General features: G+C 40.4%; 1 protein-coding gene across 2 annotated transcripts; it reads right to left on the bottom strand.

Annotated features, from left to right (window-relative positions):
- Nucleotides 1-2,981: 2,981 nt before the first annotated feature.
- On the bottom strand, nucleotides 2,982-11,112 carry LOC124863121 (transcription factor SOX-10-like). Of its 2 annotated transcripts, none has more exons than XM_047357369.1 (4): nucleotides 11,041-11,112; nucleotides 7,883-8,734; nucleotides 5,732-6,000; nucleotides 2,982-5,572 (listed from the first exon to the last, which is right to left on the bottom strand). In XM_047357369.1, exons 2-4 carry the CDS (start codon nucleotides 8,311-8,313, stop codon nucleotides 4,800-4,802), a joined length of 1,473 nt encoding a protein of 490 aa, XP_047213325.1. In that variant the 5' UTR covers nucleotides 8,314-8,734; nucleotides 11,041-11,112; the 3' UTR covers nucleotides 2,982-4,799. The 2 variants fall into 2 exon arrangements, with proteins under 2 accessions (XP_047213325.1, XP_047213326.1); XM_047357370.1 differs by having other exon boundaries at nucleotides 5,840-6,000.
- Between the last annotated feature and the right edge of the window lie 842 nt (nucleotides 11,113-11,954).

Genomic DNA, 11,954 nt, shown 5'->3' with positions numbered 1-11,954 from the left:
CTTTCATCCACTCCTACTGAAGACTTTTGGAGACTGAGACATGAAAGAACATATTGTTCCTACTCCTCTCAGTGAGTGGTGGATACCGTCATGGGCCCCTCACCAGTCCCAAAGCGGTCAAAGATGGCCCATGTAGCTTTTCCCAGCTACAGGAGATGTTCATCCCTTGGCATCCAGACTGCAGATGAATCAGACATGGCATTAGCAGTGTTTACCCATGTTTCTTTGTGGTATATTTAGAATTTTTATGTAGATTGTGAACAAAAACTTGTTTAAAATATTAAAATGTTTAAGGTTAAATGACTTATTTTTTACTGTGACTCAAGTGGACCATGAGATTAATAGCCAAACCAGATTAAATAAAAAAAAAAACGTCTTCCAGCAACTTCTAAAACAGCCAATACCTACTTTCCTTTCTAAGAAGTAGGAAACATTACTGCCTAGCTAATATTAAGTTCTGGGCTTTAAAAGACACAAGAGAATGCCTCTAGAAACAAATACAAAACAAAAAAAATACAAAAAGTTTTAAACATTTTCAAACATGGTAAAACGATTAGTGATAGGGTGTTTGTAATAGTAGGTCAGCTAACTTCCTGCCTGCCGCTTTAGTGGACATGCAGAGCAGAGAGATATCCACACACTGCTACTGGAGCAAAGCCACAGAAGTTTTTATTAAAGCAAAACTAGGTTTCTGAGGTGTTGGAAACGAAGGCAATCTGAGACAAAGAGATGACATGAAAATGTCTTTATTTACCGGTCACAATCATTAATCAGAATGAAGAAATCAAAGAATTATGAAGATGCAGATGTTCTGGTTGTCATTAAATGTCGCAGGGGGAACAGGGAGGTTTATCTTATTTAACACCACATTGCTACCATACACTGTCATATTTCTTGAAGGAGGAGTGGATTGCTTTTTGGACCTCTAGACCAAGCACCAGGCTGGTGTTTGGCCTGGATTGAGGTCTAACCCTATGGAGAACATTTTTACTGGTTTTGAGATGGGCAACTATTTTTAAAACTTAAACAGCTTGAAAATAATGTCTTAGACCATGCACAAAATGTAAAAACAAATCTAGACAGTAACTGTCAATGAAATTGTTAGATAGTCTGGGTATATGTAATATGTAAGCTTACTGAAGTAAAGCTTATAGATGAGTTGTTGGTTAACAAATTAAAAGTTAAGAGGCTGGTAATGCTTGCCAATAGTTAAATTCTAACTATGCTGGTAGTAAGAACCAAGTTTTCCCTTGTTGTATGTTACTGATACATATTTCTTACAAAGCTAGACTCTCCATGTCGATGAATGAAATGTTTGCTAGCCTAACCACTTGTATTTTGCACTATATTCACTATTTGGCATCTGGTATGGGTCTAATCCATTGATTAGATGTCATATTTTATTTGAAAACCACCTTATCCTCCTTCAGTAAATGTTTTTGTTACTCACTTTCTACAGTAACCCTTCCTGTGTTGCCATGGTTACAGTTTTCTTTGTTCTCACAGACCACGAGGTCCTTTTAGTGAAATTATCGAAAGCACCCTAATAATTGATTATACATTCTCAGAACTGCTGGGTTATATCTGTAGCCCAAGTTCTGGGTTTATGCTGTTGAGACAGAAGTTGGGCAGTTTTTCCCAAAACTGGGTCAAGAATTGGTACCCAGTTTATTTGGAGAAGAGACAAAAAGAAGCTAGATTGTTCTTCACAGACATTTTTAACTATTCAACAACTTGATCAGATTTAAGTGAGCGTCTTCCACAGTTTTTTGCAATTGCTAGCATTGCTTTTTTATTTTAGCCATATTGATTTAATTATTAATTTAATTCTTAGGTTTTAACGAAAGAAGCATTGAGGAGAGCAAACATTTGATTATTTTTTAAATCCCGTATCACATATTTTATTGTGAGTTTTATGATTCAATAACAATTGTTTTAGACTTTATGAGGTTTTTATCTTTATTTTTAAGCTGATCATTTTTATGTGGGTTTTTTAAATCAAAAATGAAAATCATTCGTTAAGTGGTAGCACTACATAATGATCATTCACTAACTGCAATATTATGCGTTTAGTAAGCCAGGTTATAGTTAGTCCAACCCACCCTTTGATAGTCTTTACATCAGACATTCGTTACTTTAACCCGGGTTCTGGTTGAAAACCTGAGCCAGAATGCTCTGTCAAAGCCATAATCCAGTTCTGTTGTGTTAGTAAAATAACCCAAATTGGCTTGCCGTATTTAGTTACAGTTATAAACCATAATATTCAAAACACAGATCATATAAAGGGGGAATTAGTTGAGCTCTGTTGAGCAATGTAGTTCAAAGGTCTTAATGTCTAATCAAATTCTGTTTAGGGTTCCATAAAACCTTGGAAGGACTCGGGAGCCAATCAGAAGCTACTTTGAATGAATCTGAATCTGTAAGCTTTGCTCCAGGTCTTAGTGTGTTACTACCACTGTAGGTCCAGGCCGCCATTACTCATTTCTCAGCCCCATTCTGTAAATAGTCAGACTGTTGAAGTTGTTTTTTTAAATCTCAATCAAGGTCAAGCAAACTGTTCTTTAGATAAACAGATCGTGTCAAAATGTGAGAATGTGACATTTTCAATCATACCATTGTAATGTTTTAAAGTCCCTTTAATGAGATGGTAAAGAAAGTTACCAGTTTTAAATGTACTGTTTAAGGTTTATTATATATTTTTGCATTATACCCATCTTTAAAAATCAAAATAGCAGTAAAAAAATGTTAGAGTTAACATTGTTATGACTGTAATAATTAATGTTATATTTTGTCAGCAGTATGAATAATTGTTTGTTTTCCGTTTTAAATGAAAGCATTTAGGTAAGGCACACAAGGAAAGAATTTCATACATGTCCAGACTATGAACTGTAGGCTATATGTATATATATATATATTTTTTTTTAGGTTGTGGTCAGTTTAATTGTGTAAGCCTTATTGCAGGAAGAATTGAAGAGGCAAAATCATAGAAAAGCAGACAAATAGCTTTATTCCAAAAGAAAGTAAAAGAGCACAGGTTATTTTCATATGTTAAGGTGTTTAGCTCCTGTTTTTATGTGCTTTAGCCATACTCTGCTGCTGAACACGAAACACTAACCATATCAGTAATATGGTTCATAATAAAGAGAAATAGCAGTGCAAAATAATATAAATACACTTAAATTAGAACTTTAACACTCAGAATGGACTTAAGCCTCTCAGTGTGAAGGTAAATGTTCAAATAATAACAAACAGCTGTGATAGAGAATAAAAATAAACAGTTCAGAAATATGTAGAATGGTGATACATTTAATGATTCTTTATTATTTTTATCTTTGCTTAGGGTTAATCAGACCCTTAAAATGCAGATATGTCAGAATTAAGAAGACACGTTTCTAACAAGGAGAAATTTAAAGCATTAAATGAAAAAGAGTTATAATTTAAAAACTCAATGCCAAAAACTTGAAATGGTCAAGAAGGTGTTAGCCTTCTGTACCAATTGTTAGTACGCATTATTAAGGACAAGGCACATTTTTAGTTAATATCAGACTGCATTAAAAACACTTCACAAGTGGCAGTTGGCTCTTAGTATTGGCTTCTCAAACACTGAATACTGAACTTTTACAGAAACAATGAATAACGCTCCAGCAAAAAGCAAGGACAGCAGTGAAGTCTTCCAGTGTTAGTCATGGCAGAAATATTATTACAGCAAATTGCTAGAAATGTGTTCTCGATGGCACATTTTCACCACCAGCAACAAAAAATAGCTAATCAATAATGAATATCAGCGGAGAAACAATGAGAAATAATTGTCATAGTAATCAGTGCTAATGTAAAAACAAAGAGGCAAGAGTAGATTTGGACATATACATATTGAAAGTAAAATTATACTAATAAAAGCAGATAATAAAAGGTCTACTAAGCTACAGAGTGTCAGGTAGTTCAGGATGCCATGTTGGGAGAAACATCTATAAAAGTTCCAGTTTCTTCAGAAAACAAAGGTTTTGGTCATAAAACTTTGGTCATCTTATAAAAAGTTTGCATCAGCATGCAGGAATATATTACAGGTGCATTTATAGCATCACGTGCCCTACATCGTCTACATCTTGATAATAGTGTGTAGGTATAAAGTCAGTTTTCTGTAAATATACAACACACTTTGTTACGTGTCTGTTGCCTTTCTTTTCAAAGAAATGTTATGTGTGATCAAAGGTCAGTCCTAAATTGAAATGGAAAGCCAACAAAGGAATTGGCACTCCGTTTGTGTGGCATTTGATGCATTTCTTACAACAAGAATATGGTGTACTTTTAGTCACCCCCTTCACAACCCTAATTAAGGTCTTGCTGCTGTGGAAGAGGCTTGTAATAGGCAATGTGCCAGCTGTAATGCACATGAAGTCTTCAAAAATAATGGGAATATAATCCCCTCTCACCCATTTTCATGTTTAGTGTCAAAACCTCTGCTGCAGTTCTGTTGGGTGGATGTTTTTCTTTGCATGACCGAGGTATTACTCTCCCAGACTCCTACACCGAGCACTGCCAGTAAATAAAACGAGAATCAAAATCTCCACACTCGATACGCAATCTTCTGCTGTGACAGCATTTTCATCTGGCCAAGATCAGAAGGCGTTACCCCTTCTGCCTCCCCAGCCATCTCCGCCAGTGCCTGCCCACTCCCCCCAGACCAGAGCACTTCTATCTCCGACGTAACAAACAGAGCTGCTGTTGTTGCCGCCTCCTCTCCTGCTTTGGTCTGACACTGGGCCTGAACCTGCACCGGTGCTTTCTGCTCTCACCATCTGTCATGGCCGCGACAATGTTGTGTAGACGGGCTGCTCCCAGTGCGTGGGGCTGTGTGACTGCGACGCACTGGTTGGGTCAGTGATGGCTGTGTAGAGAGGCCTCTGGGAGGGCCCCATGTAAGAGAAGGCAGAGTACAACCCCGAGGCCTGGCCAGAGTGTCCATAGTATGTCCCAGGGGGCTGGTGGTCGGTGTATTCTGCAAACTGAGCCCTGGAGGCCAACGAGGGGAAGGCGGAGCTATAATGGGGAAGGCTGAGCGGTGTGTAGGTGACATGAGCTCCTGCTGAGGCTACTTCAGCAAAGTGAGCCCCAGAACCTCCTGCCTCGCTCTTGATTTGTGCCTTGGATGGATCTGAGCCCAGTGGGGAGCCGTGATGTTGCTGTGGCAGCTGCTGCTTGGAAAGCCAGGCTGCTGAGTGTCCGCTGGCTGCAGCCAAAGTCGTCGAGATGCCATAGGCATACGGAGAGGCAGGTGAAGCTGCTGCAGCCCCGCCTGCTGCACCAATCTGTCCAACCCCTGGATGCCCATTAGGGGGAAGGTACTGGTCAAACTCGTTGACATCAAATGGCTCCATGTTGGCCATCACCTCATGGCTTATCTCTCCGATGTCCACATTACCAAAGTCAATGTGAGGTTTGCCAGATCCTAGAACACGTTCTGCTCCCATTGTGCCTCGGGTGCCAGCTCCCTCTCTTTTACCATCTCCTGTCTTTCCAGACAGAAGTTCAGTCTTGGGAGTGGTGGGAGGCGTGGGAGGACTGTGGCTCTGACCTGTGAAGACACAGTAAGATCGTTACCGCTCTTTTGCCTTGCAGATTTAAAACATTTACCTAACAGTGTGCCATCCTTTACAGTTGAATTCTCATAGGTCTATCAGTGTGAGAGTGATGGTTTCAGAGGTGTAGCAGCAGGAGGGAGCCTGCAGCCCACCTGCAGCATGAGGGTGGTGCCCATCAGCCAGAGGGGACTCAGCTCCCTCACTGTGGGCCACTTCCAGGTGGAGGCCCTTATAGTACGATTGGCTGTGGCTGACCTCACCCTCCAAATGGCCTTCGGCCTCACTTCCAGACCCAGAGCCGACCTTTCCATTTTTGCGGCGCCGCGGCTGGTATTTGTAGTCTGGGTAATCCTTCTTGTGCTGCTTCCTCAGCCTCTCTGCCTCCTCAATGAAGGGCCGCTTGTCACTCTCATTGAGAAGCCTTGGATGAAAAGATCAGATTTTTGTAGATTAGTTTGTTTTAAGTGAGGTTTACAAAGGTAAAGGCTATACAGCCAAAAAAGGATACACTTCCAAGATCTCTGTCCAGCAATTTACAGTAACAATTAAGTCAAGTTTGCACATATAGAGAATGATTTTTTTTTTCCTATTGCTCTTTGCAAAACTGCTCAAGCTCAGTCAGACTGGATGGATAGAATCACTGAACAACTGTTTGTAAATCTTGTCACAGATCTGCAATTGGGTTTAGTCCTGGACTTTGACTGGGCCATTCTAACACATAAATATGCTTTGATTTAAACCATCCTATTGTAAGTCAGGGTGTATGTTTAGGGTCGGTGTCCGGCTGGAAGGTAAACCTCCACCCCAGTCTCACAACAGCCCCTACCGGTTTTTCTTTCCATTATTGCTGTATATTTAACTTCATTCATCTTCCTTTTAACTCTAAACAGCTTTGCTATCCCTGCTGAAGCAAAGCATCCTCACAGCATGATGCTGCCAACACCATGTTTGACAGTGTGGATGGTGTAGTTTAGTTGATGTCCATTTAAATAAAAGTGAACAACAAACTTTATAAACTTATTTGTAAAATAATTCTATCCTTCACAATCATGCACTACTTTGTGTTGCTCTATTAGATAAAATCACTATTGCAAGGCACTGAATAAAGACAAATCAATATAAATATAATCTCTTTTATATATATTTCATCAGTTTTTTTTTTTATTTTAACAACCTACGCTGAGTTTTTCGCAGATAACTGAATTTACTACAAGTGCACAACTGATATGCCTGCCAGGGGGCTTTTGACTGCCAGACAGTAATGAAATAAAAAGGCCAAGGTTGCATCCTGTCTGAGAACATGGAACTGAGCTCCTACTATTACTCCTGCTGGCAGGAATGGCATGAGAAACCCCCAAACTTTCTTAGGCTCCCTGTTTATTGTGTTTCAGGCCCAATTAGCTCATCCTCACTGAGCTCAAGGTGAAGTCTTTATCTAATTAATATTTGATTTGATCAGGTTTAATTCTTTTAACTTTGCTGGGCTTCTTGCCTTTAATTGGGAAGTGCTAGTATCTCACTTAACTGTCCAAATCAAACTTTAGATAGTTTGTATTTGAGGATATACAAATGATGGAAAGTGACAACTAAATCCATTTTCAGTTGCTGCATGAGGTTGCATGATATTTACATTGGAGTAAGACTTCTGGAGATATGTATTTGCATTTTGTTCTTTTTGTTCAAATTTTTGAAATAAACACAAAGTGGCTGTGTTAAGAAGAAACCCATCTTTTGACAGAGAGTAAAGTCTCAACAGAGTTTGGCCACCATTATGTAACCATGTCACACTCACAAAAACAAGAGCTGCTCAGCTGGTAAGTAGACAGACAGACAGACAGACAGACAGACAGACAGACAGACAGACAGACAGACAGACAGACAGACAGACAGACAGACAGACAGACAGACAGACAGACAGACAGACGTGCACAAAACGTATATGTTAAGGGAAAGTACACGATGCATTATGTGGTGCTGTCTTTGGACTTTTATTCAATCCATATGTATTATATAAGGTTTTATTTTATCATATGATTTATTTTTTTTATTGATATGTTTTGTATAATGACTGGGCTACCACGTTTGTACATATCAGACCCTGTACCTCTCTACTTTGTTTTGTTTCTTGTTCAACAATAACGTTTTCTTGCCTCTTATTTTACCTTGTCAGCTCCAGATTTATTATGTAAATGTAGTGCATGTGCTTTGTATCATGGCATCTAACTGAAACTGTGTGTGAGCATCAACACAGGAATATAGATCATGGTCAGCACTAACTGACCCGCAGGCTTTGGGCCCCTCACCTCCACAGCTTCCCCAGGGTCTTGCTGAGCTCCGCGTTGTGCAGGTGGGGATGCTGGTCGGCCAGTTTCCTCCGCGCGGCCTGCGCCCACACCATGAAGGCGTTCATTGGCCTTTTCACGTGAGACTTGCTCTTGCTTCCGGCGCTCACGCGCACGGGCATCGGCAAGATGGTCCAGTCGTAGCAGTTGAGCACCTGACTCACCGCCTCGCGGATCCCGGCGGGGAAGCGCTCCTCCTCGTCGTCGGACTTGACGGACGAGCAGCCCGCCGAGGCGTCGTCCAGAGCCGCCAGCTGCGGCTGCTGCCCTCGGAGGGGCGACTCGATTCCACCTGCCGCACCGGAGGAATGACCCGGGGACAGGGAGCGACTGTCGTCCGACATGCCGGGACTGAGCTCCACCTCTGAGAAGCTCTGCTCCTCTCTGGACATCTTCTTTGCCTTTCTCTCTCTCTCGCTTTCTCTTAGAGACACACACACTCTCCTCCGGAGGACTTAAACCTGTTCCTACAAGCTCAGCTACTTGTCTTGCTCCTCGTAATTAACTTACAATGACGCACCGAGTGGCAGCTCTGCGTTATTCTGTCTCTGTGGCCTCCACTGAAGTTATAATATAAACTGCCAGTCTGTCTCTACTCTGAGCCTCCGTTGCAAAACTCTGTGAGGGTTCCACATTAAAGTTCTTTCCATCCGTATTGTTGGTATCATAGACGGCTCAGTGAGCACCTTCGACCCCAGTTTACCTACTAATGGGCAGCGGTCTGTGCCAAACTCACCCAGTCTCACTTCCTTCCTGACTTCCCGTTTTCTCTCTCCTGCGTGTATCCTGCGGTTGAAATCCAACAGGGAGGACCTGGAACAGCAAATGTTTGAACATAGCATCAAGTCAGCTTTATTAATCGCTGAAATTCCACCACGTATGGGAAAGATGGCCAAAAGATTTTATTTCATAATTTCGTTAGTGCTTGTGTGACTTGGAACAGGGTGGCCTAATGGGGGCCACTACTAATTGCAAACAGAATTCAAGGAGTTTTAGTATGTTATTGTATATTAAAATTCCTTGAATAAAATCATGATCGTAAAACTATAATGCAGATAAGCAACCTCTGCCCCACGCCGGCTTAAGTGCTGCAGGCGCCAATACACATAGAGGCAAAATCAAGCTATGAAACACTGTCCTACGCAGAATCAGCCTGCATTACATTTAGTTAAAATCTATTTTTTAGAGCTTTTAATGTTGCCAGCTTACCCAAAACGAGCAGTTGGGCCACCAAGCGGATGCAATGGCTAACTTTAAATGTGCGTATCTTTTCAGGGAGTCTGCATAATATTGGTTAAAAACTTGAATTTCATGATTTGGAATAATTATTTGTGTAATTGATAATTTCTGTATTATTTTATCATTCATTTATATATATATATATTTTTTTTTTGCTTGTACCATTTTCTTTTGCCAATCAGAACCTCCCACCGTCCTGTCCCCGAACTCTCCATATGATTACAGCATGGTTAGCAAGATTTGTCGAACTGCTTTATATAAAAACACATTTTTCGTTTGGCAAAATATGAAATAAAAATTTGAAACGATAAATTGACCACATTCCTGGTCCAAAATTTAGATTGTCACGGTATTTTAAATTCATGGACGCTGCTTTTTGGTGGGACTAAACTAAACATATATTAACATATTAAATCAACTGACTTGAAAGCAAGAGCCACCGGGAGTCCCAAATAAATCTAAGGTGGGTAGCTAAATCTTATTATCTTAAATCAGGCGTCAGTTTCCGCATTGCAACAGGCCTTTACTGAAATTCTGTTATGCCTTGTTTTAGGTGTTTACCGCATGTTTACTAGTAGGCCTACTTGCTACTGCAAAGACCTCTGGTTTCTGCTCATCTAGTGCGTAAACGACTGGTGCTGGAAACAAACCTCGTGTGCGTGCGTTTCCTTTGCGCGTGTGCAAACTAGACACTGCTTATTTGTAAAACGGGGGAATGTCTACCAGCACGCAAAAAGTACAACCTTTTTCTCAGGCAAATGGACCCTTCCCTTAAAATTACCGTCCCAATAGGCGAAATTTTGTGCACAAAAAAAGGCTGTTGATCGGTAACCCATATGGATAATACTTGGAGTTAAATGTTCGTGCTGTTCCGATCGCCTCTTACAAATAGATTTTTTATTACCTAAGTGGATGCCTTCAGGAAGCTGGTTGCATTAACCGCATTTCTCGATAAATGTGATTCAAAAACAAGCATTAAATTAACGGGTGTCGAGGGTATACGTTTCCAACGAACTGATGATTGAAGCTCCACCACCTGTCCAATTTTTTGATATTCGCTCACCATCTGGTCTACTAGTCCCAATTTGCAGGCTGTCATTAGGTCCCAAGAGATTTCTGTGAGTAAAACTCGTGCGTATAAGGGAACAAATGACATTTGCTGTACCACAGTTTGCTTGTTCGTGTCTCTTGTGCGATAAATGCGCGAATGTATTGTGAAATTGCCTACGTTGCTTTCGAAAAAAAAAACAAAAAACAACATTTAGCCGTTGCTGGTAATTGGTTTGGATTAGGCAATTGAGCACATCTAGTGCGCATAATGAATTTGGGCGACGGGATCTCATTATCACCGCCTGACTGGCCAATAAGTTGGCCTTAATTTGCTTGCCCCAAAACTTTATGTGTTTTATCTGTTAGGCTCATCAAACCCATCAAGCTGCCACATATCACATTAAAAGCGCAAAATCGGGTTTAAAAACTGCACAAAGAAAGTTTTATAGTTGAATGTAGGCCCCATTGATTTTGTAGTATTTTCCAGAGAAGTATGAAAAATGAAAAACAAAAAAGAAAAAAAGGTCATGGTCAACGTTGCAATAAAAACAAAACAGGAAATCAGTCTGCAAGAGAAAGACTTGTTGCGCTAACAAAACCAGTCATCTAACAATAATGAAACAGGACGTAAAGCCATTCAGAGCTAGATATTGATACATAGACCTAAATAAAACGTCAAAAACTAATAATCAATAAAAGTATTCTAACTCTTTATCAGTAATCAAATAATACCATTACATTTCTAATTCTGGAGTTAGGATTTCCAATCGCGGAGCCAGAGCACCCACCATCAGTAGAGAGCAAAGAGTTGGAAATGCTAAGCGCCTTACTTCGGGAATGAGAAAAGGAGCTCGCCGGTTTAGCACGAGAATCCGTGAGTTCCCGAGTTTCCAAAGTGACGCTCGCTCCCCAGCCCCCTCGCTCGCAGCCCGGGAATGAATGCTCGCTCTGTGTGTCCGTGCCAGGCCTTAAAGAGCCCCTTGTGCGAGGACGAGGGAAAAAAACAAAAAGATGCCGGGGAAGGGTCTTAAAGAAGCAGCACGCAAATATATATACAGATACTGATTGGTTGATCAAGCTATCTATTTAAGCCCTATGTACACTGTAAAAACTGAAATGAACAACCTATATTTGGGTTAAAATCAATTTTTCGTTATAGTTTTGTTCCGTGGTAAAACAACATCAAAGGATAGGCAGCCCACAGGCTAGTTTTTCTTTTTGTTTTGTGTTTTAAAAGAGGACTTTTAAAACATTAGGCCTAGATTTTATGACATGGAAACATTAGGTTCTTAAATTGACTGCAAGAGGATTTTTCACTGCAGCCAGCAACCAAGGGATTTCAATTCAGGTGTTTAAAAAATGCTTAAGCTACCAACCTTAGCTACTTTATTTCGGTAACAAATCCTACCCAAACAAGATTTCAACTGAATATGTTGGTTCTGTCTGTCTTAGCTATCTTCACTTGAGGTGTGCGGCAGAGAACTGGGAGAGCCTGTTTACATGGATTGTTTTAGGAATGAATAGATAAATTCAATTGAGATAGATATATTGTCATAAACTTTTGGAGCCTTTAGCTAATGTCATAGCAACGAGCTACAACTATAAACACAAATTTAATGCAGCACCAGACTTCTAGTTCAGAAAATGTTGGTGTTGAAGCAAGAATTTTCTATCCAAATTTAACTGAAAAACCACCTTCTTACAGATAGATTTAAAAAGTTTCCATAAGGTTGTCTTACCATAA

This window comes from Girardinichthys multiradiatus, chromosome X, assembly GCF_021462225.1.
Source record: "Girardinichthys multiradiatus isolate DD_20200921_A chromosome X, DD_fGirMul_XY1, whole genome shotgun sequence".
Lineage (NCBI taxonomy): Eukaryota > Metazoa > Chordata > Actinopteri > Cyprinodontiformes > Goodeidae > Girardinichthys > Girardinichthys multiradiatus.
This window is presented reverse-complemented; position numbering and strand designations above follow the sequence as displayed.